General features: G+C 43.5%; 1 protein-coding gene across 3 annotated transcripts in view; it reads right to left on the bottom strand.

Moving 5' to 3' along the window:
* The window catches only part of LOC142400240 (lysine-specific demethylase 4A-like), a 53,949-nt gene that overhangs the window by 1,841 nt on the left and 29,492 nt on the right, over positions 1-22,616 (bottom strand). For 2 of the 3 annotated variants that reach the window (XM_075484995.1, XM_075484994.1), the window contains 9 exons: positions 17,495-17,594; positions 17,222-17,406; positions 13,705-13,909; positions 13,511-13,587; positions 10,356-10,411; positions 9,835-9,943; positions 9,392-9,580; positions 9,041-9,211; positions 5,207-5,326 (listed from right to left, as the gene is read on the bottom strand). In XM_075484995.1, coding sequence (XP_075341110.1) covers positions 5,207-5,326; positions 9,041-9,211; positions 9,392-9,580; positions 9,835-9,943; positions 10,356-10,411; positions 13,511-13,587; positions 13,705-13,909; positions 17,222-17,406; positions 17,495-17,594 — 1,212 coding nt within the window. The remainder of the gene's footprint in view (positions 1-5,206; positions 5,327-9,040; positions 9,212-9,391; positions 9,581-9,834; positions 9,944-10,355; positions 10,412-13,510; positions 13,588-13,704; positions 13,910-17,221; positions 17,407-17,494; positions 17,595-22,616) is intronic. The other variant, XM_075484996.1, reaches the window with a different exon arrangement.

Below are 22,616 nucleotides of genomic sequence, written 5' to 3'. Positions count from 1 at the left end.
TCCGTAGAAATGTTCTAGGTGGCGCTACTATGGATGTCGAAATTTTAAAAAAGTCTTGACCGACCACTGAGCCTCATTAGTCGATTAAAGTCGGTCACCGAAAATACTATAAGTTCCATTTATGATATCTGTGTCCTGTCGCGCGTCTTTCTCTGCCTCGTAGAACAAGTTATGCCCCCATTTTAGAATGGTTAGGCTCCCATCACACAATCAATGTTAGTTCGTGCCCTTGGTATTAAACATTTTCCCCAATCATTGACCACTAGCTCTAGGCGTACTTGTGGAGGAATAAGGGTTTTGGGTAGAAAAGTAATTGCTGTGCCTGCGCAGACACGCACAGCCACACGGCGCAACAGCGCCCTTCCAGTCACGGTACTTTTTAAACACGAATCAAACGCGGCACCGAACTCGGGCTGTTAAAAGCCCACGTTACAAAGTCACAAACAGAGAACGGTGCATTTGGCGGTGTTACAGGAAAGTAGGTCAACCAATGACTTCGTTAAAGAAAAACTTACAGAATGCCAACAGCCTCTGTGGCGTGGCGTAGCCTATGCTGCACAAAATCCTTTGCAATAAGTTCCTGTCGTCATGCCATTTAAGTACAGATGAATATATCACAACAAGTAGGCTAAGTTAGTCTTGTGTCTTTTGCCATTACAATGTTACAATTATCATTATGTCGTAGTCCACACGCAGCCACATTGGCTTTATTTAGGTTAATAGTGGCGATTTTTTGTTTTATTAACTGCGCAGACAGGACCCGTCATGTACGGCGTACAAGTTGCAACCGGTGTAAGAGAGGACCTCTGAGGAGGGCGCTACGTGAGCTCTGCTGCGGTTGTTCTTCCATCGTGGGATGGCTCATGCTCACATAACATTTCTAAAGATATAGTGAGTTTTTTTTTTTTTTTTTTTTTTTTTTTTTTTTTTTTTTAAACCGACGGCAGAAAAATTCTAACCGGACGACGTTGATTCGGTCAACCATCGGTCATACGGTCATCGGTTAACATCCCTAGGAGCTACACAGCATTTTTTGGAACTCTGATACTGAATATTATATGTAAAACAGGTGTCTAGGTAAGCAGCAGTGCAGCGGCTTCTCTAGCTTTGTTAGGGTGTTAGGGTCAATCTTAGCTCTACAGCTATAGCTATAAAGTACAGCTCAGCTGAACTAGTGAGCTTAAACAATAGTCTCCATGTACAGCTTCCTGTGGAGCTCAAAGCTATGCTCGGCAGGCTGTGGATTATAAAAACAACAACACGCCATGCCGGCTGGTGCTGGCTCGGGGCCAAGAGAAGGCGGTGTACGAGGAAGCAGAAAAGGGGCAAGAGGACCGGTCTGCTAACCAGACTGAGAGCTAATGCTAATGCTATCCCATCGCTCTTTTTGTCCAACGTTCGGGCACTGGATAACAAAATGGACTTATGACGCCTGAGACTTTGCCAGCGGGAGAATCAGAGCAGTGCCTTTGTCCTAACGGAAACCTGGCTCAATAACAACATGCCGGTCCCCGTCTTCGAGCTCGACGGGCAGTTACTTTTTCGTTTGGACAGAGACCGGCAGCTCCCCGGGAAAACAAGAGGTGAGGGACTCTGTATCTACATCAATAAGAGTTGGTACACAAACTGTTGAGTGGTAGGCAGGCACTGCACTGAGGCTGTGGAACATCTGACAGTGAAATACCGCCCTCACTATCTGCCGCGAGAGTTTACAGCAGTGTACATAGTAGCTGTTTATGTTCCTCCCCAAGCTACTGCTAACGACGCTCTGAGGGAGCTGCACGACAGCGTGGGCTCGCTACAGAACAAACATCCAGAAGTGCTGTATGTAGTGGTAGGGGACTTTAACCATGTGAACCTGAAGGACATTCTCCCCATGTTCCACCAGCATGTTGACATCGCCCCTCGGGGAGAAACCACTCTGGACAAAGTGTTCACAAACAGACGAGGAGGCCCCCACCTCGGTGCCTCAGACCACATCTCCCTCCTGCTGGCAGCTGCATACTGTCCAGTGTCACGGTGCCAGCAGACGGACACAAAGACCATTACTGTGTGGCCTGATGGTGCTGTGCCCATGCTCCAGGACTGCTTTGAGACCACGGACTGGCAGGTTTTAAGCAAGGCTGCAACATCAGGGAGCAGTGTGGACCTGGAGGAGTACACATCATCAGTGCTGGGGTACATCAGGAAGTGTATGGAGGATGTGACCACCTCCAAGACCATCACCATTCGGCCAAACCAGAAACCGTGGCTGAACGCAGAGGTGCGCTCCCTGCTGAGAACTCGGGACGCTGATTTCAAAGACGGGGACAGGGAAGAACTGAGGGTAGCCAGAAGGGACCTGATGGCGGGCATAAAAGAGCAAAAGCCTCATACGCTCTCAAGATCTAGGGCCACTTCAATTCAAACCACCCAAAGAGCATGTGGAGGGCATCAGGTGCATCACAGACTACAAGAAGAGTGACGCACAGTGCCCTGAAGAGCGGGCGGCTCCCTGACACCTTGAATGCCTTTTTTTTTCCCAGGCCAGAGTTCCATCATGCCTCAAGACATCCACCATCATCCCTGTGCCAAAGACCCCTGCAGTATCCAGCCTCAATGACTATCGCCCCATTGCACTCACTCCTGTTACAACAAAGTGCTTTGAGAGATTAGCAATGAAACCTAAAACAGTCCATGGACATGGACCCTCACCAATATGCATACAGGCGAAACCGGTCTACAGCTGTCGCTGCTGTGACCCACCTGGCCCTCTCTCACTTGGAGAACAAGGACTCCTACGTGAGACTGCTGTTTCTTGACTTCAGTTCTGCATTCAATACCATCATCCCACAGAAACTGGTGTCCAAGCTGACGGGAATAGAAGCCTCCTCATTTCTATGCAACTGGGTCCTGGATGTCCTCACCTGCAGACCACAGAGTGTCATGATAAACAACTGCACATCCTCCACCATCATCCTGAACTCTGGCTCCCCACAGGGCTGTGTGATCAGCCCACTGCTCTTCACACCGATGACATCTGACTGCAGAGCCCACTACAAGAATAACCTGGTGGTGAAGTTTGCAGATGACACAGCAGAGGTAGGACGCATCACCCAGGGAGATGAATCGGAGTATAGACGGGATGTGGAGGAGCTGACAGGGTGGTGCGGGGACAACAACCTCACCCTCAATATCCAGAAGACCAAGGAGATGGTGGTGGATTTCCGTAGGTCTGTCACCACTCACCCCCCGCCCCCGCTGCATAAATGGAGCAGCTGTGGAGACAGTATGCTTTGTCAAGTACCTCGGGTGCATCTGACCGACTCCCCACCTGGCGCTCCAACACCACGGCTGTCATTAAGAAGGCCCACCAGCGCCTATACTTCCTGAGGAAGCTGAGGAGGGCCGGATTGGATCCTGCTGTCCTCAAGGCCTCCTAGCGCTGTGTTGCTAACATCCTGCCTCACTGTGTGGTATGCCAGCTGCACTGTGGCAGAGAAGAAGGTGCTGCAGAGGATGGTAAAAGCAGCACAGAGGACCATCGGGGATATCTACACCACCAGATGCAAGGAAAGAGCTTTCTCCATCCTCCATGATGTTTTTATGTTTTTATGCATTTGGCAGAAACTTTTATCCATAGCGACTTACAGGTAGGCAGGTAGGGAAAGGGGGTCTTGCCTAAGGACCCCTACTGGAGGTAGTACATGCAGGGGATTTGAACCCAGATCACCTACATGAAAGGTGGCAATCTTACCACTACACTATCCAGCCACTATGATCCCCCTCATCCTGCACACAAACTGTTCACCCCCATGACTTTTGGAAGGAGGCTGCGCAGCATCCAAGCTAGGACATCCAGACTGAAAAACAGCTTCTACCCGGCGGCTGTCAGACTGCTGAATTGCTCCGCCCATTTTCTAAACATTTTACTTACCCCTACATTACACTAAAAATGCACCATGTCACTTTGTCAAATTGCTGCTATGTTCTGCTCACTCTGGTATTTTTTTTTGCTGCAGCTGTGCATTGAGCAATCTTGTCTTTAGTTTTATTTATTTAGGTTACTTACGTCTTATATTTATACATACATTTATATATATAATTTTTTTTTCTATATATTTCTTAATATTTTATGCTAACCGAGACCTGAGAAACTCTATTTCTTTCTACCATGCTGTGGTTTTGAATGACAATAAAACTGTTTGAGTGAGAAAAAGCGCCCTACTTTTTTTTTCTGCATTTGTGTGCAAGATTGCATTAACTTTTGAGCATCCATGGCCCCTTTGCAAAGACTTTCTCTTTCACGGGCAAAGATAAATAGTTGAATTTGCTCATTTAATTAAATTAAATTTTCAGTTCAGTTTTATTTATATAGCGCCAAATCAAAACAAGTTTCATTTAATGGGACATACATGTACAACCCTAATATCTCCAAATAAGCCTATTGGACCAATTCCCCCAAACCAAACAGGACGCACGGATAATCTGAATTTAAAGCTAAATATGTTTTTTTTCATTTCCCCTTTTTCTAGGTGTTGCAGTTTCAGGCTCTGTTCCTACAGCTTTATTCAGATTTGCATGACAATTCATCAGTGCGATCATTGGGGAGTCTTAATTTAAAGTATAAAAGCTCTTCTTTGTATAGTCTGAAGGGTGTGTTCATGGTGTCTTGGTAAATGTCAGCGTTAATCCAGGACACTAAGGTGCTGCTACAAATACAAATCCAATCCTCCCTAGAGTTCACAGTGTTGCTCTCTGAACACATAACATACATTTTTTCTATTATGTTTGCAGTGCCATATAGTTCCAACAGGAAGTCAGGATTTATATTCCGGATGAATTCATGATTCATTCTTCCTAGGAGGGTTACTCAAGCCAACAGAGTTGGTAAGCAGATGCTTAAGACCTTAATGATTACTCAAATCAAGAAATTCTATTTTCTCATATCACTGATGAATTTGAATGCACCATCTACACAGAAAAATGTCAGCTGAGAAAGCAGAGAGGAATTTTCAAACTTTTTTTTATAGGTCTTCAGGATAAACGAGGAAGTCAACTGGTCAATCATGACTGACTGACGGCTTGAGGACTGTACGATATACTTGAAATTCCACTAATACGCTTCATATTCTTTAGGTTACAGTTCCATTGTAATCTGCAATCAACAACAGAAAATCAAACAGTGTTATGCGACACTGAACACACGCACACACACACAACTTACCAGGTACATTTGAATGATGTGAGCTGCCACAAATTTGGCCCCATACACCAGCCCGTCTGTCCATCGCACTTGAACAACATCACCCTGTGGTGGAGGTCCCAGTTGAGCACAGTCTCGGCTCTGACCAACAAAACAGAAATTGAAGAGTTCTGTAGAAGTTAAGCGAAGGCACGCATCCTGAAAATATTATGGGGTTACACTGAGCAACAAATGAACGTAGTCTAATAAATTCATGATCTGTATACCTCGCTAAAGTTGATCCATAACAGGCTTGCAAATTGAGAAGCTGAATGACGAGCTTAACTCTTAAATGCATAGATATTTCTAAATTCTCCGGGTCTTTAGCAAAAGCACTTTTATCATGAAAATGAAGACGTGTATCAAAACCATATTAGTATTAGTACTTCAGGAAGTTTAAATAAATGACTGAATAAGCAAACTCAAAAATCACAGGAAACATTTTTTTTTTTGTGGGACCGTGAGGGTGTAAGAGAAAAACGTTAGAAAAAAAAAAAGGTTTGGGCCTTCAGACACCAGGGGTGTGATCTCTATGATGCCTAAACCATTTAGACCAGAGCGTTCTGAGTACAGTTTCCTTCAGACAAAAGTGTTTCCTGAAAAATGACAGCCTTGCAAAACTTTTATATTTCAGCCTCTGGGTAAACTATCACTATAGTAAGAAAAAAAAAAAAACAGCTACTACTTTGTGTAATTGTTTTGAAGCCTGAGGTCACTTTGAAAGGGGGATGCACGCATACATTGGGTATGCTTCCAGGATGGACTTTGCTTGGCTATGCAGAGCTGTTTTGTGTTGTTCTCTGACCTAACTTAATAGAATTTGACTGATAAAGCTGGTCTTAAGAGATAACTGTGCACGATACTGGCTACAGTTTATATGATGATAGGAACCATGATTGGCAAACATCATACTATGACAAAAAAGGAGTTCAATTTGAATTGTGGATAAAAGTTTTGTGTGGACTTAGCGGTGACATATAATAAAAAAGGACACATCTGCATTTCAACCTTTACTGAACATGGAACAATTATGGCCAGATGGAGGAATGGAATGGCATAAACATTTCTTTTGATTGTCCACATAAGACATATCCACCCTGTTGAGAGTGGTGGGCCGTGGAACTTCAGAATAAAACAGAGCATCTATCACCCTCCATCAGAACGCCAAACACAAAAAACAACGTGGGCTACAGAGATAATTGGCAATCTTTCTGGAGAAAACCTGGTCTGATGAGGAGAGACGGCATCCATCCCACTTTGGAAGGAGCAGCTCTCGTTTCTAGAAATATGGACGAATTCATTAGTCACCCTAAAACATGACAACCCAGGGTTGAGAGCAGAGGTCCGTTTCACGAAGCAGGTTTAGTGAAAACTCTGAGTTGATTAACCCTGAAATGAGGGAAACTCTGAGTTTTCCGTTTCACAAAGGGAGGTAACTTAACCCCGAGAAAGAGGGGTAACTCTAGCCTGTTTCACAAAGAGAGGTAACTTAAGCTCACGGTCAGTTACCGGAGTAACAGACTCTATGAACCTAACCTGGTCGGGACCAGGTTTTACTCAATGAACCTCGAGTTTCTCTCCGTCTCTGCCCTCTTTCAGCCACACACGCCATTTGATTTCCTCATTCATTCAGTCAGCAGAGCGAGTTCTTCTACTTCTAGAAGTCCATTAGGCACAGTAGGAGGCGACTTTTTTCACCAACATGTCCTTTTGACAACGATCCCGTGGATGAAGGTGCAGCATTATTGCGCATAGAATTAAATATTTGTCTGGGGATGGTTATCATAGATGTTTTAGCATTTCCAGACAATTATCTTTTTGAGCGGCATCTGCCTTCTTTCTGTTGGCTGAGTAGAAGTCTGTGTTAGTTTAAACAGGCTTAATTATCTAACAGAACATGATATAGATGAGAAGACATTTATGTGTGTGAAAACAGCATTATGTTGGGGATAAAATAACTGCACAGTGAAATAACCACTTAATATTTACTTTAGTGTAAAACATGATCAAAATGAGCCTTCATGCCGAGGTCTCACCTGTTTGAACAATGTTTTTATATTTCATCTTAAGCTGCTGCCAAGTGTGCTTCTCCCCCGCGGGATTTCACCAAAATGAAATAAATGAATGGGTTACCATTCAAGCAGTTTCCCCTGTAATATTATTGTGATTGCAAAGGACGACTACATTTAAACTTCCGCTTCTGCAGCTGCAGCGGTGTTGCACTTCTTTCTAAAAACGTGTTGAAACTCGCTGTATGTATTTTAAGATTTCCAATTCGATGTTGATGAAAAAACGTTGCAACAATTTTTTTCAAGCTGTTATTTTAAGGTAGAAATGTTACATAGTATTGCTTTAAGATTTCCAATTCGAGGTTGGTGAAAAACGTAGCCCCTCCTCTTCCCCGTTGCCATGGTGACTCGTCAAATTGGGGCTCCATTGACGCTGGCTTTTTAAAGTTGTGGTGCATGCGATAAACTCAAGGTGAAACTACTCAGAGTTGACCAAACTCACTCAAATCAGCGTTTCTGGAACCGAAAACTCAGAATTTTCTATCTCAGAGTAGATCAACTCAGAGTTCAGTAATAGACTCAGAGTTTGTTGAACCTGCTTTGTGAAATGGACCCCAGGATGCAGAGTTGAAGTCTTACACACTTCTCTGCGGCTTCCCACCTGCTGCTACCTCCCCAAAACCCTGTAATTACTGTGTCTGCTCCTGAATCACCATCATTTAATAAATCAATAAACACAAGAGAAGCAAATACCGACAACCTCATAAAAATGAAGACAACTAAATGTAACTGAACAAAAACATCAAACCAATAAAAGTAGTTCCCTGAATCTCCCCTGATCTCTACTTTCCAAATCTCTGTTGGTGAATGAGTTGATGTGTGGTCATCATATTGATATATTTAGTCTTACAGAAACCTGGCTGCGGCAGGAGGATCATGTTAGCATTAATGAATCAACTCCCTCTGACTGTTTAAATGTTCACCATCCTGGAACCACAGGCCGAGGAGGAGGAGTGGCAGCTATCTTCAGATCAGGGTTACTAATCAGTCCCAGAGCCAAGATTAGTTTGAGCTCTTTTGAATCTGTGATTCTCAGTTTTTCCCACCCAAAGGAGTTTGCTGTGTATAGTCCACCTGGATTTCATTCTTCTCATTACTCCTACACAACTTGATGCTCTTGTTAAAGCACTACAGGAAAGAAAATGGACACCTATAGCCCTATGTTCTATAGGTCGCTCCGTCGATAACAAAGCAAATATCTCTAACCATGCATTACTGAGACATGGCCACAGTTTAGTTATGACACTCCCTTACAATACTAACTCAATTTAGATGGGCGGTATATATTGATGGGCAGCTGACATTATTGCTGTCTGTTCAGTGAGGGAAAGTGGACAACACTGTGAGGGAGAGCGGGTCAGAGACGCTTCTGCTGTAACTGGATCACCATAAGTATGATCTGATTCTGTGGCCAACACTATAGCAAGAAATTCTGCAGGAAACAGCCAGTTTGCCACAACTTTAAAAAAAACTGAACAGCAAAAACAAAACACACGTCTATTTCATCTAACTCTTTAGATTACTTGAGATTAATAAGTAATATTTGCAATAAACTGAGAATCATTCAATATTGGTTTTTAATCAAATTATGACCCAAAGAATCTGAAAGAATCACTCTAATATCTAAAGATTCATAGTCATTTCAGACCCAGGGAACACATTTAAGGGTTAAATGAAAAGAATCACAGTTTTCAGAAAACAGTTTTTTGTTTTTTTAAATAGATCAATGACAAGGTTAGAAACATACCACAATGTCTTCAGGGAACAGGTTATCACTGAAGGAACCGTCATCAAAGTTGACTTCATAAAAGGTTTCTTTAGAGAGCTGCACCACATCACACTGGTAGTAACGGCCATTCTTGTGCTTGCATATTACTTTCTGTCCCACAGTAAGCTCATGCATAGCTGCTTTATTGCGCTGTGAGATGAGACAAAGGTAATTATTATTTGGTTTATTCTTTGTACTACGAAAGGCAACTGAAAACTGCTTCATGACTCTCTGACATTTGGGAAACTTTGGCATGTTACGAAAAAAGAACATTTTATTTTATTAATGTGCAGAGAAATCAGCACAGAGAACTCCTCAACAAGGCATTACCTCAATCTGAGTGGGGCCTTTGTGTCGACAACAGGTAATATGGACAACAAAGGGCCATTCATCTGGCTGCATCAGTACTCCAGCAGCTTGGGCACATGTGGGGTGGTAGGCAGTAGGACAGCGGCCATGTGAGCACTGCACACAGCAGCCGAAGGCTTTTTTCATCTGCTTCTTGCAGTAGTAACATTTCTGTAAGATGAAAAGACAGCACCGTGGAATTTAAACTATGGCTAAATAACTAAAGGAAGAAGATTTAGTATGTGAGAAAAATACGTGGTAGCACCTTTAAAAAATTGGTCTGATATCTGGACTAGTAACACAAATGTTTACCTCAAAGGATGACAACTTCTACTCATTTTTACCACATGCTAACTCATCACACGGTAAGGGCAAAGTATTTAAAGTGGCAGTTTCAACAGTCCCACTGATGTTGATAAACTCACCAGTTTAAATCTCTGCAGAGGGATTCCACTTAAATCCACAGGACTTCTTTCGGTGATGTTGACAAAGCGTGCCTCTAGCACAGCCACAGCACACAGTACATGTACCCACCTGCAAAATATGATCATGTCAGGTTTTTCAATATAGAGAGCAGGAAGTGTGGCTACATGGATGGATATATATCAACACATAATGACGTCATAATGAGTTAAATGTAAAATAATTTATACCCTGAGTACTGAATCATACTGAATTTAACTGAATTGTATAAACTGGACAATAATGTCCTGACAAAACCCCTGACATTTCATTCAAACAATAGCTGCTCCCTTTAAAATACTTCTACCAGCAATGAAGAAACATGTTCTACTGTGCTGAAGGCACCAATGTCAACCAATTGAATCAGCAAGTGCAATCAACTTAATGACCAGAAACACTAAATATTTCAAGGATAACATCACTAGCCACAAGCAGAAGAACTAAAACAGCTCAATGTTACTTGGAACATTATTACATTACTTACTTGTCGTTATTGGTTTTCTGTAAGGCTCCGCCTCTTAACCAACACAAGCAGCAATTCTACAACAAAAAAATGCCAAGTCAATTCAAAATCTTTCTTTGCAGTTCATAAAATTGTTGTAAACTAGGAGGCAGTGTTTGATTAAAGAAACTGTGTAGACCTGTGTACAAACTCTGAAAGATGAAGATGATGGGGTATGAATTTAGCATTCCAAATGAAGCAAACATGCAGCTGGAGTACCCAGAGAGAATGAATGAGGGCATGGGGGAAAGGACCCAGCCAAGGCACTCTGTTGTCTCAGCACAATGTTATGAAGAGGATGGTCAGTGGTGTTCTTTATAAGAACCAACTTGTGCAGCATTCTTCTTTGAATTTTCAGCTCCAGAGCAGTCTCCAGCACAGAGCCAGCCTTCTTCAGTTTGTTCGGTCTCTTTGAGTCTCTGGCTCTGATGCTGCTGCCCCAACATATGGCTGCAAGCAGACTGCACTCTCCACCACAGACTTGTAGAAGATATGCAACATTTTTGTGAAGGACCTCAACTTCCTCAAAAGTACAGTCTGTTACGTCTTCTTAAATAGCAGTTTAGGCTGGATTGTATTAAAACACTGGTGAAATCAAAGAACATGATCCTCACCGTGCTGCCTCCTTTGTTTAGATGAAAGTGTGCTTGCTAAAGTAAAAAGTAGATAATGACATCTTTAACATCAACCAATAACAGTCTTTCCAGGACTTCCATGGCATGGGATGGAGGTATGACAGGGAGGATGTGGGTACAGGCAGGTTGTGAGTGAAGCAGAGGAGGAGCGTGCTGAGTGTTGATCTGAGCTGAACCTATTGAAATACATGTTCAGCTCATTGGCTCTGTCCAGGCTTCTATCGGTCTGATCCTCTTTCACTTTGAAGCCAGTCATCTTTTTCATCCCTGACCACGCATCTCTCAGCTTCTTCTGTACAAGTCCTTGCACTCTGTTGTCTTCTTTTTCAACTTGTTCTTGTTCAACTGTTTTTGAACAGTCCTCAATAACTCCATCTCCCTCCCTGAAGGCTTTCTTTTTCATGTTCAGCGGCCTTTTCAGGTCACTGGTGATCCAGGGTTTGTTATTGGGGAAGCACCTTACAGCCTACTGTCACACACTCAGTCATGCTTTTTTATCATCTCAATGTGGTTCACAGAATGCATTCCATCCTGTGGATTCAAAGCATCCCCGCAGTTCATCTTCAGCCTCCTGAGAACATTTTTTAAAGCTTGTGCAGTGGCAGGTTGCTGCTTAACAATGAGTGTATAGTTGGAGGTGAGGAGAACCAGATTGTGGTCTGATATTCCCAGTGCAGGCAGGGCAGAGGGGCTATTCTTTGACATTAGCATAGAATAGATCCAGCTTTGGTTTTTTTCTGGTGGAGCAGTTTACAAACTGTTGAAAGGTTGGAAGTGTAGCTGAGAGGGAGACTTGGTTGAAATCTCCAGAAATCACTATTAATGTGTTGAGATGTTGGGTTCGTAGCCGGGCAACGACTGAGCTGATGATGTCACATACAGAGTCGGCAGCGACTGCAGCTCACATAGAGACCTCTACCAGAATGACACAGGTGAAGTCTCTTGGTAGATAGGTAAACTGTGAGAGGTAAACTCCCAGTTAGCAGGTCAATGTTCCGTGTACAGATCCTCTCCTTCACAGTGACACGTCCAGGATTACATACTCTGTTTAACTCTGTTTTTATTCTACAAGTCTGTTGTTGAGAGCGTCATTTCCTCTTGCGTCATCTGTTGGGGCAGCAGCATCAGAACCAGGGACCTAAAAAGACTCAACAACCTGATAAGGAAGGCTGGTTCTGTTCTGGGGACGACTGTGGAACCTCTGGAGACAATAATGCAAAGAAGGATTTTGCATAAAATCAAGAGAATTATGGACAACCCTGAACATCCTCTCCATGAGACTGTTATCGGAAAACAGAGTCTCTTCAGTCAAAGGCTTCTTCAGTTTGGATGCAAAACGGACCGCTACAGGAAATCATTCCTGCCCACAGCCATCAGCATCTATAATAACTCCTTGATTTAATTGAGCTACATCAACATTTAATTTCCCTCTGGGATAAATAAAGTATTTTTGAATTGAATTGAATTGAATTGAACAAGCACTGCGATACCTCCACCTCCGCTTTTGCCTCTGCTTCTAATGTCTGTCAGCTCATATTGTCTTAAAGTCAGAGTGAGACACATTTGAGTCCAGAATATGCTCATGCAGCCATGCCACCCTTCCATCTTGCTGCACCCCAACATCCATGGCAATTTCTCCAAAAATTGTAAAGGATTTGGTGTCTAATTTCGGGCTTTAGTTGGCATTTAGAAAGCTCAATTAGCTGCTCCCATTGATAAACGACTCTTGGGTTGGCATGGCAACTCATCATAACAGATGTCAAAGAGTGTCAAAGATGTGAGAAAAAATCCAAGTCAGCATCTCAGCTTCCAAACCAGCGTAGAAAAATGATTGAGGATCTCCTTAATCCCGCCAGCACATCATGACATCGTGTCCTTTATTCCTTTATTGAAGAGGCAGAGTCTGAGTCATATTTGGTCATGTTGATGAATTGTTCCTTTTCAGCAGAGCTGAAATCAGCAGGTGCTGTTGCACTGAAGGGATCTCTCACCCAGTATTGTCTGGAAAGTATTTCTGAAAGAAAACCCTCAGGGAAGAGATGTGCTCCCTGAAACATGGAATCACTGTGATGGTATCCAGTTCACTGGTTTCAACAACTTCACTAAGATTCTCAATCACACATCTTGTGTTTCACATCTTCCTCCTCTAGCCGTAATCCTTTGTGGGGTTTTTTTATACCCAAAAAGTTCCTAAACAGCTGACATTGTGTGTTTGAACAAGGGAAAGGTTAAGCTCCTTCAGCCATGATACACAGGTGACTGACGGCTCTCACCAACACACAAGGGAGTGCTACTTCCTCCACACGTTCTGAGAGATCCCTACACCCTGTGTCTGTGATCAGTCATAAAAAAAACAGCTTATACTGCAGAAAAAATGACTGTCAATTTGAGTGGTATTGATACGGTGACTTTACTATTTACTGACTTACTAAAACTGTAAAGGGAAAACTGTCCCATGCCTAATGTAGAGAATAGTAAGTTCAACTGTAAATGTTGACCAACCTCAGTAATGGCTTTGGCTTTACAGCGTGCACACTTCCACTCCTTGCTCACACTGACTGGATCCACACCATAACACGCTGGAATACAGAAACAGAAAGACACATTCAAACCTGATCGTTTAATATAGTAATAATATCAAACCTGATCATTTAATATCGGAAGTATATAGTCATACAAAATCTGCTTTTACTAACTGGTGTGAACCCGAACACTGCACTGCGAGCAGCTGATGAGCAGGCTGGTTCCGTCGTCCTCGAGATAGGGCGTGCTTGGCTGCTCTTCACACTCAGAGTCCTCCTCTGTGGTGGTGGTGAAACACATCTCTGGGATTAGAGGTTTGGTCCGCATTTGGTCACCATCCACCTTGCCAGGACTGTCTACATTGTTTGGACATTCAGTCTGGCAGCAAGCACAGCACATAAAAAAAAAATATATATTATTTCCTTTGCTAACATAATTTCCAAGGTCTTTATAAAATATCTGTGACATGCTTCTGTCAAAATCAAAATACAGCTCCATTTTCAAATGTGTCCTCTGCTTATAGCAGCCAGTTTTATGTAGTGGGCTGAATTGCTGAGCTCCACCACAATCTTCTGTGGGGTGTGCCTCTTTAAGATCGGTTGCACAACTCTATCATGCCCTGTAAAGGGAAATTTAAAACAAATCACATTCAATAACATTTGAGGAAGACATAGCTGGGTTAGTTATGGGAAAATATCATCAAGTGTCCAAGAACTGTTTTTATATTCTGTAAAATTGTTAAAGAAAGTTATTTGAAGATGGCTGCAGCTGTGTTTCTCTGAACTTATGGCTGGTTTTCTATCCAACAATAATCTGAGGAATCCTACTTAAAACTCAAAATATCTGCTGCTGTTTGAAGTAAGAAGAATTTAATCAAATATCTTCAGTCAAATTGTGGCCTTTGTTTGTATTTTGTGAAGCGTTTCTGGGACTCTACTGCTCAATCTTCAGGCCTAGTAGGCCTTGATCATCAAACAATGCCACCTAAAGCTTCCAACTACACCACCGAGGAATACCTTACCATGGCTCAAGTGCGGGAAATATTGGATCAGCTAAAGGACTTTTACAGAACTTTGCTTGAACAACAAGAAAAAAGCTTCAAATCTTGTGTACAGATCATAGCTGATTCTTCTAATAAGTGATTGATGATCTGTCAAAGCAAGTTTATGATTTCAAGGTGAGTCTGAAAGTGACTCAAAAGGAATTTGATGATTTTAAAATCTCTTGTGGCACTCTGTCCAAGAACTGTAGTGAAACCAGGACAGAATTGGACACAATTTGTAAAAGTTTGATTTCAGTCTCAGACAAGCCTGAATATCTGGAGGGACTGACAAGACGGCATAATATTGTTGTGGATAGCATCAAAGAGTCTGTGAAAGAAAAGGTGTCGGAATCTGAAGAAAAAGGGAGAAAACTATTCAGTGAAAAATGACAAGTGGATCCCTTGAAAATAGAGCTGGACTGGGCTCATAGACCTGGGAAGCCTGTGACACCGTCAGAAAAGCCCAGACGCATTGTGGTCAGATTTCTGCAGCTGAAGGACAAACGCTGTTCTGGAAAAAGCTAAAAACCTGAAGGGCCCAGGCGTCTTCATCAATGAGGATGAAGGAAATTAATATTTCGTGTTGTTACTCAAGTACAGCACTTTGTTTCAGCCAAGGCTGTGTTAAAGGGCTTTATAAATAAAGTTGAGGTGAGTTGAATGAGGACTTTCCTGAAACCATCCCACAAAGAAGGAAAGATCTGCTCCCTGCAATGAAGGCAGCTCGAGAGAGCTCAGTAGTGCCCACCATGACTCATTTTACAGTGCTGATTTTTTTATGGCATATCCACTGTACATTACACCCTATGGACTACTGCAACACATCTGACTTAGATGAATATATTTTTGAGCCTTTTGATTCCTCTGAAATTTGATGTTGACCCAGATCTACATTTTTTACATCATTTGATGCCATTAACCTGTAGATTTTATGATGAAACTCAGTTTAATGACTAAAGACCTGGAGGACATCTTACGTCAGCTGAACTCCTCTTGCTGTTTAGACATCCTGCCAACAGCTTTCTTCAAAAGGGTCTCACAGATTTTGGAGTCAGACCTGTTACTGATGGTGAACTTGTCCTTAAAGGGATAGTTCGCCTCTTTTGACATGAGGCTATATGACATCCCATAATAGCAATTACTGGAATTATCGCCAAATAGAATTTGGACGAGGACCTTGTAAGACATCAGGCTGTGTTTTAGTTGCATTTCCTTGATAACACATCATGCAAACTCTAGTCATCAACAAACATTGGTTTTCAAACAAAAAAAACTCACATAAATAAATAAAATCAAGGCTTTTGTTTTTGTTTGTTTTCCCCCCAGAAACGGAGCAGCCCATGTCCCAGTCTATAGCACTAAATTTATGCCCAGTACAGAATACTATATAGAATACTATAGAGTTGAAACAACAATTTTGCAATGCAAATTCTGAATATTCAGTTGATCTGGCAGCCAAATAGCACAGCACTGTGCAATCAGACCAACTCTGTTGTGTCAGGCTGCTCGTGCATATTGTAGCACAGGTGTGAATTTAGCACAGATCTTTTACGTTTTTGCATAGGCTCAATTGGGGTATGCTTTTTGTCCACTGCTACAATGATACTTTAAACAACAAATGTCAATAAAACAAGGATTCAGGCTGCTCGCGGATTTCATCGATTTTTTATTCAGAGAAAATAGACAGCCAAACAGCTGGCAGCTGGGAGCCTCTCCTGAGAGGTGGCTATGTGAGAAATCTGACACAGTGTGCAGATGCCTTCCAGTTTGAGCCATGTGCCACAGACTCAGTGTGTTATGCTAGGGAAATGACAAACACAACCTGGAAATACAGATGGTTTGCTTCAGCCGCAACAACTGTGAACTGGAGAGGGTTTGAGAAAACATGCCCCCTCATTCAGTGTCGCCCATCTAAATGTCTAGAATAGAGTCAGTCTTCATAACTTAAGTCGTAAAAAAAAAAAAGTACGCACGTAGTACTCCGTGCTCTGTGACAGTCGGCTAACTTCACACGGAGTTTGCTGCTGATAGTTTTGTGCAACATGGCAGGACATTTATCAGATTTTGAAGACGTGGACGACAACTTTGAGTACGATGGACGTCCTTACCGGAGTGAATGAGCTGTGCTGCAGTGGCGCGCGTCAATGACGTCATCCCACTAGACATGTGTGTAGCAAGCCCCCCGATAGCCCCCAATAGCAACAACACGGTAGCTCTGAGCTAACAGTGCAATAGTAAGCGTTCATTCATTTGTCTTAAAGTATTGGTGAAATAAAGACAGATAATGCCTTATTTAGAGGCTGTATTGTCTCTGCCCTGTTCTCTCCCGTTATATCTCCAGGGATCTAAATATCTTCCGAAGGACGCCGACTTTCACCAAACTGTTATCGGTGAGTAGATGGACGTATTTTATGCCACAAATAAGGTCCAGGTTTAAAAAAACAAACTTTCCCTTTAAGAACACATTTGTTCTTAAGAACTGTTGGTGAATGAGGCCCAATATCCCCGGAAGGAGGAGAGAATGAGAGACTCAGTGGGATGGATATCACTTTTTTGCTTTAACTGGACTATTACCAAAAGCCCACACATTGCAGGAAATGACTTGTGAGTGAGGACTTGTGAGTGGGGTCTGTATCGGTGAAGATTACCTGCTGGTATGTGTGAAAGAGCATGCAGATGGAGCAGTATGGAGGCTTGGAGCCCATGCGCTGATTGTACTCCCTCTCTTTCTTAAAGTTGGGAGGTCTGCTCTGCCAAAGATGAGCAAGAGGCTTAGCCCAGTTCTCCCCTTCTAAACCATCTTCCTCTATTGGAGGAAGCTCATCTGGACCCTCTAAGGCACAAAAAACAAAGATTCATCTGGTTTGAATAAGATCTAAAAGATAGAAAAAATTAGAGGACGTATTTCTGTTAAGACAGACCTTCGTCACTGATGCAGTCCTTTATAATTGGATGGTGGCCTGGAAGCTGTCCCAGTTCACTCTCCAACTTCTCCTCAGCAGCTACCACTTCTGCCACCTGCTGGAGAAAAATCCCCGTTAGCAAACTGGCTTTGCAGGATTAAAAAAAATTGAGAAAAAAAGAAAAATATCAAATTGATGTTGCTAACTTACAGAACTAAAAAGAAGCACCACATGACTCATCTTTATTTTGATTCAGACCTTTTTACAATATCCAAAACACACTAGCACTTACATCTGGCTTTTGACTGCAACATGAAAGAGTTTCATCACCATTGCAGTTGATTTTTTTCAGTTCGAGCTCAAAACTGAATTGATGGGAACACAACACATTCTCACGTGTCTACTTTTTGCCTTTAGAGGTAAAAAAAAACACCTCAAAATAAAAAAAAAAGTTTGTTTCTCTGTAATAAGGTTAGCTTTTCTGATTTCACATGTGTGTGAGATCAGTACACGTGCAAGAAATGGATATATTATATTGCCATGCATTGTAAGACAGTAGAAAACATTTTGAAATGCAGCAAACATCAAGATTTTGGTGAAAAAATTGCTAAAACTGACTTAACATTGTAGCTTGTGAAGAACTTTTTTTTGCCATGTTAGTCAGAAACTGGACTGAGGTGCTAACTTCATCTGTAAGGCAGGAACGATAAGATTAGAACTTAGATTTCAATCTCTGATGAATAACATGGAGGAACATGCAGCTGTTCCAAAGTTAGGCATGCACACTAAAGCAAATCTCTGGAGTATATAAATGTCAACCACAGCTTCAATCTTTTTACTTTACAGCCAACATAGAGGAGAGAGAGAAATGATCATGATCGTATTCTTGTCATGATTACCAAACAGCACAGTGACGACTTCACTGCCAGAGGCTACCAAATCAAAAACACGGCAGAACAAAAGAGCAAATCAGACATTACTTACTGAGAGCAACAATGAAGCAAACTCTGCATCTATTTGTCATCAATATATTTCTCTTTACTCTCTGCAGCAGTAAAATTCAATCTTGTGTTTATTCTTGTCCCGTGTCTTGCTTGTACTCTTTACCTCTTCTACACACTTCCTTCTATAGAGTTGTAAGTAATGACAATGCTCTTTTTCTCTCTTAGATCTTGTGACATTGTACTGTAAAGCAAAATGGCTGGGCTGGAAACTTTAGGTCAAGAAATTAACCCCGGTTCTCTGAAACATGAGAGGTATCTCACTATGGGACACGCCCCTGTGTGCTGTCCCCAGAAGCTCCTTTACACTACACCAGTCCTGAGTGGCAGTTAGAAGTGACGTCTGCTCCACAGAGGAGGGACTTCCTCCTACTATAAGAGTCTGACGTGACCTTCTCTCTTCAGTCTAAGGCAAGCACACCTCTCCTCGTTACAGGCAAGGAGGGTGGTCTGGCATATGACGTGAGCGCAGTCCCCCCTGTCTGTTGATATAAGCCACAACAGTTGTGTTGTCTGTCCTGACCAGAACATGCTGCCCTGTTAAGAAGGCAGGAAATGTTTCAGTGGTAACCAGGCAGCCAGAAGCTTCAGACATTTTATGTGAACAAACTGCATCTGCGAGCTCCATGGGCCATTTACCGTCTTGCCTTCGTGTGTGGCTCCCCAGCCTGTCCGAGAGGCATCGGTCATGATAACCATCCTTGTTAGGACGGTTCGCATAGCAATGCCCGTTGTCAGGATTGTCGCGTGTCTCCACGGGCGGAGAGCGTGAACGCACGCTAATGGGATTAGTACACGGCAGTAGCCGTGATGCGTCAGGCTCAGTTTGAGCAAAGCGACCCACCACTGAAATGGCCGCATGTGCAACCGACCGAACGGAATAGCTACTAGTGCTGATGCCATCAGCCCCAGTAGTCCGAGACAAAGCCTGAATTTTAGCAAAAGCCTGAAAGGCTCCAATTCTCTGAAAGATGTGCTCTGAACTCCACTGAGTTTAGAGACAGGCCTATGAATGAGATGTTCTGAGTCGGTATCAGAACACTCCATTCCCAGTTTAGGGTAAAACCCAGGTCGGTCAGATATGACACAAGCAGCCTGGTGTATGCCTAGGATTGTTGAGACGACCGAGCTGCAAGAAGCCAGTCGTCTATGTATGTTGCCAACCGTATCCCGTCCTCACTCAGAGGCGCGATGGCAGCCTCGGTACTTCCCAAACATCCTTGGGCTCAATGACAGCCTGAACGGGAGCACCAGATATCACAAATCAGAGATATTTCCTGTAAGGGGGGTAGATATGGATGTGGAAAGCGTCCTTTAGGTCTATTGAGAAGAAGCTGGACGCACAGACCGTATAAGAGATGCATGTGTTAGCATTCTGAACGTGTACTGCCTCAAGTATCTGTTCAGGGCGGCGGGAGGAGGTGGCACCTTCCTGGGTAGGCACAGTTGAAGTGCTTCCCCTTCCCTCTTCTTCTCCTCCTCGCAGCGCTTCTGCATCGTGGCATAGGCTGGACCGAATAAGCCTTTTGGGTCCACGGGCACGTTGAGGCGAGTCTTCTCTTGGACAGACTGGACAACCATCTGGTTCTCTCTTGAGCGACCATCAGGGCTATGGCTCTTCCAGAGGCCTGAACAGCACACCTGCAGAGGTCCGTCACCACGCACAGCTCGTCCCACAGATCTGAAGTAAGTGTGGTCGTCATCTCCTCCTGTAGTTCTGCCTGATAGGCCAGGAGCAGTGAGGAAGCATTTAAGGCTCTCACCGCCCTGGCCACAGCCCTGTAGCTCTTTTCAGTCAAGACTGATTGAAAACAGTCTACTTTGGATGGGAATGCAGGGCCTGCTGAAGTCATGGTGGACTTCTGTGGGTGGAGGTAAGAAGCCAGCAGAGGTTCGACAGGGGGCAGGTGTACAAAACCTAGTCCTTTCCTTTTCGACCCAGTCCAGCGCCGACCCTCCCTAGACGGGGTTCTTGGCGGTGAGCGGGTTGGACCAGGACCGGGTCACTTCCTCAAGGCACTCGGAGAAGGCCGAGAGCAGCTGCCTGGTAGAAGACTCTTCCCCTCATAGCGAGACATGGTGGTCTCCACGAGGGGTTCAGGCCACTCAATGCCCAGCTTTGCAGCTGCTCTTCTGCAGACGCCGTGCAGGTCCGTCGCTGCTGGCGGGTTTGATGAGCCGCGGCACGATTCCCTGTCAACCACTGGCCTTGCATCCGGTGAGACAGTGTAGGGCTCGTCATGCTCGTCTTCTTCCGAACCGAGACTGAATCAGACTCGACACCCAGGATGCCACAATGCTCAAAAAGGCCAGACCCAGACTCGTCGGGGTCTGGCCGTCGAGCGTCGAGCTGATCGCCCCAGCTGGTTCCCGTTGGGAGGGTGTCTCCCGGGGTACTCTCCATTAACTCCTGTGGCGGGGGAATGGCAATCCCCATCACAGGGTCCGCGACAGACAGGCTAGCTTGGCACGCTAGCCTACGTTTGTGGGTTTTCAGGGAGAGACGTACACAGTGCTCACAACTAATTGGAGATGCTAGTGCGTCCTGGGCGTGTTGCAGCCCAAGGCACGAAGCACAAGCAGTGTGGTTATCTGCTCCAGCAATTTTGTTGCCGCAAGTGCACGATTTAGCTGGTGGCTTGTTCGTCTCCATGGAGAGGGACGGTACAAGCTTCGTGTCTCTTCTTTGCTCCAGTAAAAAAGTGAAGCAGCTCGTATTGTGGCTAGCTGTGGTAGCTGGTGTTTGGAAACAGCCCAGTCACTAAGACTCAGGATGGCGGTGCAGTCACAGGTATCGTTCGACGACCGAGTTGTTGGCTGGCTCTGTGAACAGATTTGCTAGCCCGTTAGCCGCATCTGCCATCTGAGAGGTTGCTTCTGGGAGCGAGAAGAGGTGTTAGACTGAAGAGAGAAGGTCACGTCAGGCTCTTATAGTAGGAGGAAGTCCCTCCTCTGTGGAGCAGATGTTGGTTGACACCTCAGCATCACTTCCAATGAGTGGCACACTCTTTATTTTTTCAAACTAAATGTGGCCCATAAACCTGTTGTACCAATAAAAGATTGTGGCAATGCTTCACTTGAGAATTGATTAAAAGTTTAATCAATTTAGTCTCTTCTGCAGTGATTAGTTGATTCCTGAATTTCAAATGCTGCTGACAGACATTCAAAAGTGTGTCTATTTCTGCAAAGTTTATGACATGCAGTTGTTGCACTACAAAAGTGTGTTATGTTTAAAGTTAGTGGGTGTGTCAGGAAAATAGCTAATCCCACAAATATTGGGACCAGAACATAGTAATACATGAGAATTTTCAAAATGTATTGCACTAGCAGGCAGCACATTGCAGCAGAAATGATTTTTTCTGTTAAAGGTGGGGTAGGGGATCTTTTTCTGGAACATTTTTTTATATATTGCTTGAAATACTCTTCACATCCTCATTGCAACCAATTAATTAAAAGTTTTGACACAAATATGAAAAGTTTTAGTGGCCTCTAGAACGTACAATCTAGGAAAAACAGTATCCAATCATACTGAACGGACCGTTCACAATGATTGGATTCTGATGCGTCTATCAAACTGCAATCTGCTCCTCCCTCCCCCGCCTTCCCCCTGTGCGCGTACCCTGCTCCGTGAACGAATTACGCGTCCAGAAGCTTGGCAGGAAGCTAAACTAGAGCCAGCTTGGCTAGCACCTAGCATTATTAAACGTATAGTTAGCATACACTAAATACGGCAACAATCGATGCTTGCTGTCAGAACAGTGCTCGTACACCTTCGTGCTCGTGCGCGTTCATGTACTCTAGAGGCGTGCCTTCGGGGGGAAAGTGAAGAAAAGGGTTGGGACTTTTTACCTGTGTATTTTCAAAATGCAGATTCGCTGGACTCAAAATCCAGGATCTCCTACCCTACCTTTAAGCACAGACTTTATATTCTGAATACATTTTGAATTTTTGAGTTGGTCTGATCAATGCCAGGATATCTAATCCGTAACAAGCTTCGTGTAAGTGCAGCAAACAGTAACAGTCATTGACTGGTGAGATGCAGAATTTAAATGCAAAAAAACAAACAAATGTCATGTGTAAAAAAAAAGAAACAAAAAAGAAAAAGCTAGGTATGACATTAAGAATAGGTAATAAGTAAT

The sequence above is a fragment of the Odontesthes bonariensis genome, chromosome 15 (assembly GCF_027942865.1).
Source record: "Odontesthes bonariensis isolate fOdoBon6 chromosome 15, fOdoBon6.hap1, whole genome shotgun sequence".
Classification (NCBI taxonomy): domain Eukaryota; kingdom Metazoa; phylum Chordata; class Actinopteri; order Atheriniformes; family Atherinopsidae; genus Odontesthes; species Odontesthes bonariensis.
Note: the sequence above shows the minus strand (reverse complement) of the source record. Positions and strands in the feature narration are given on the sequence as shown.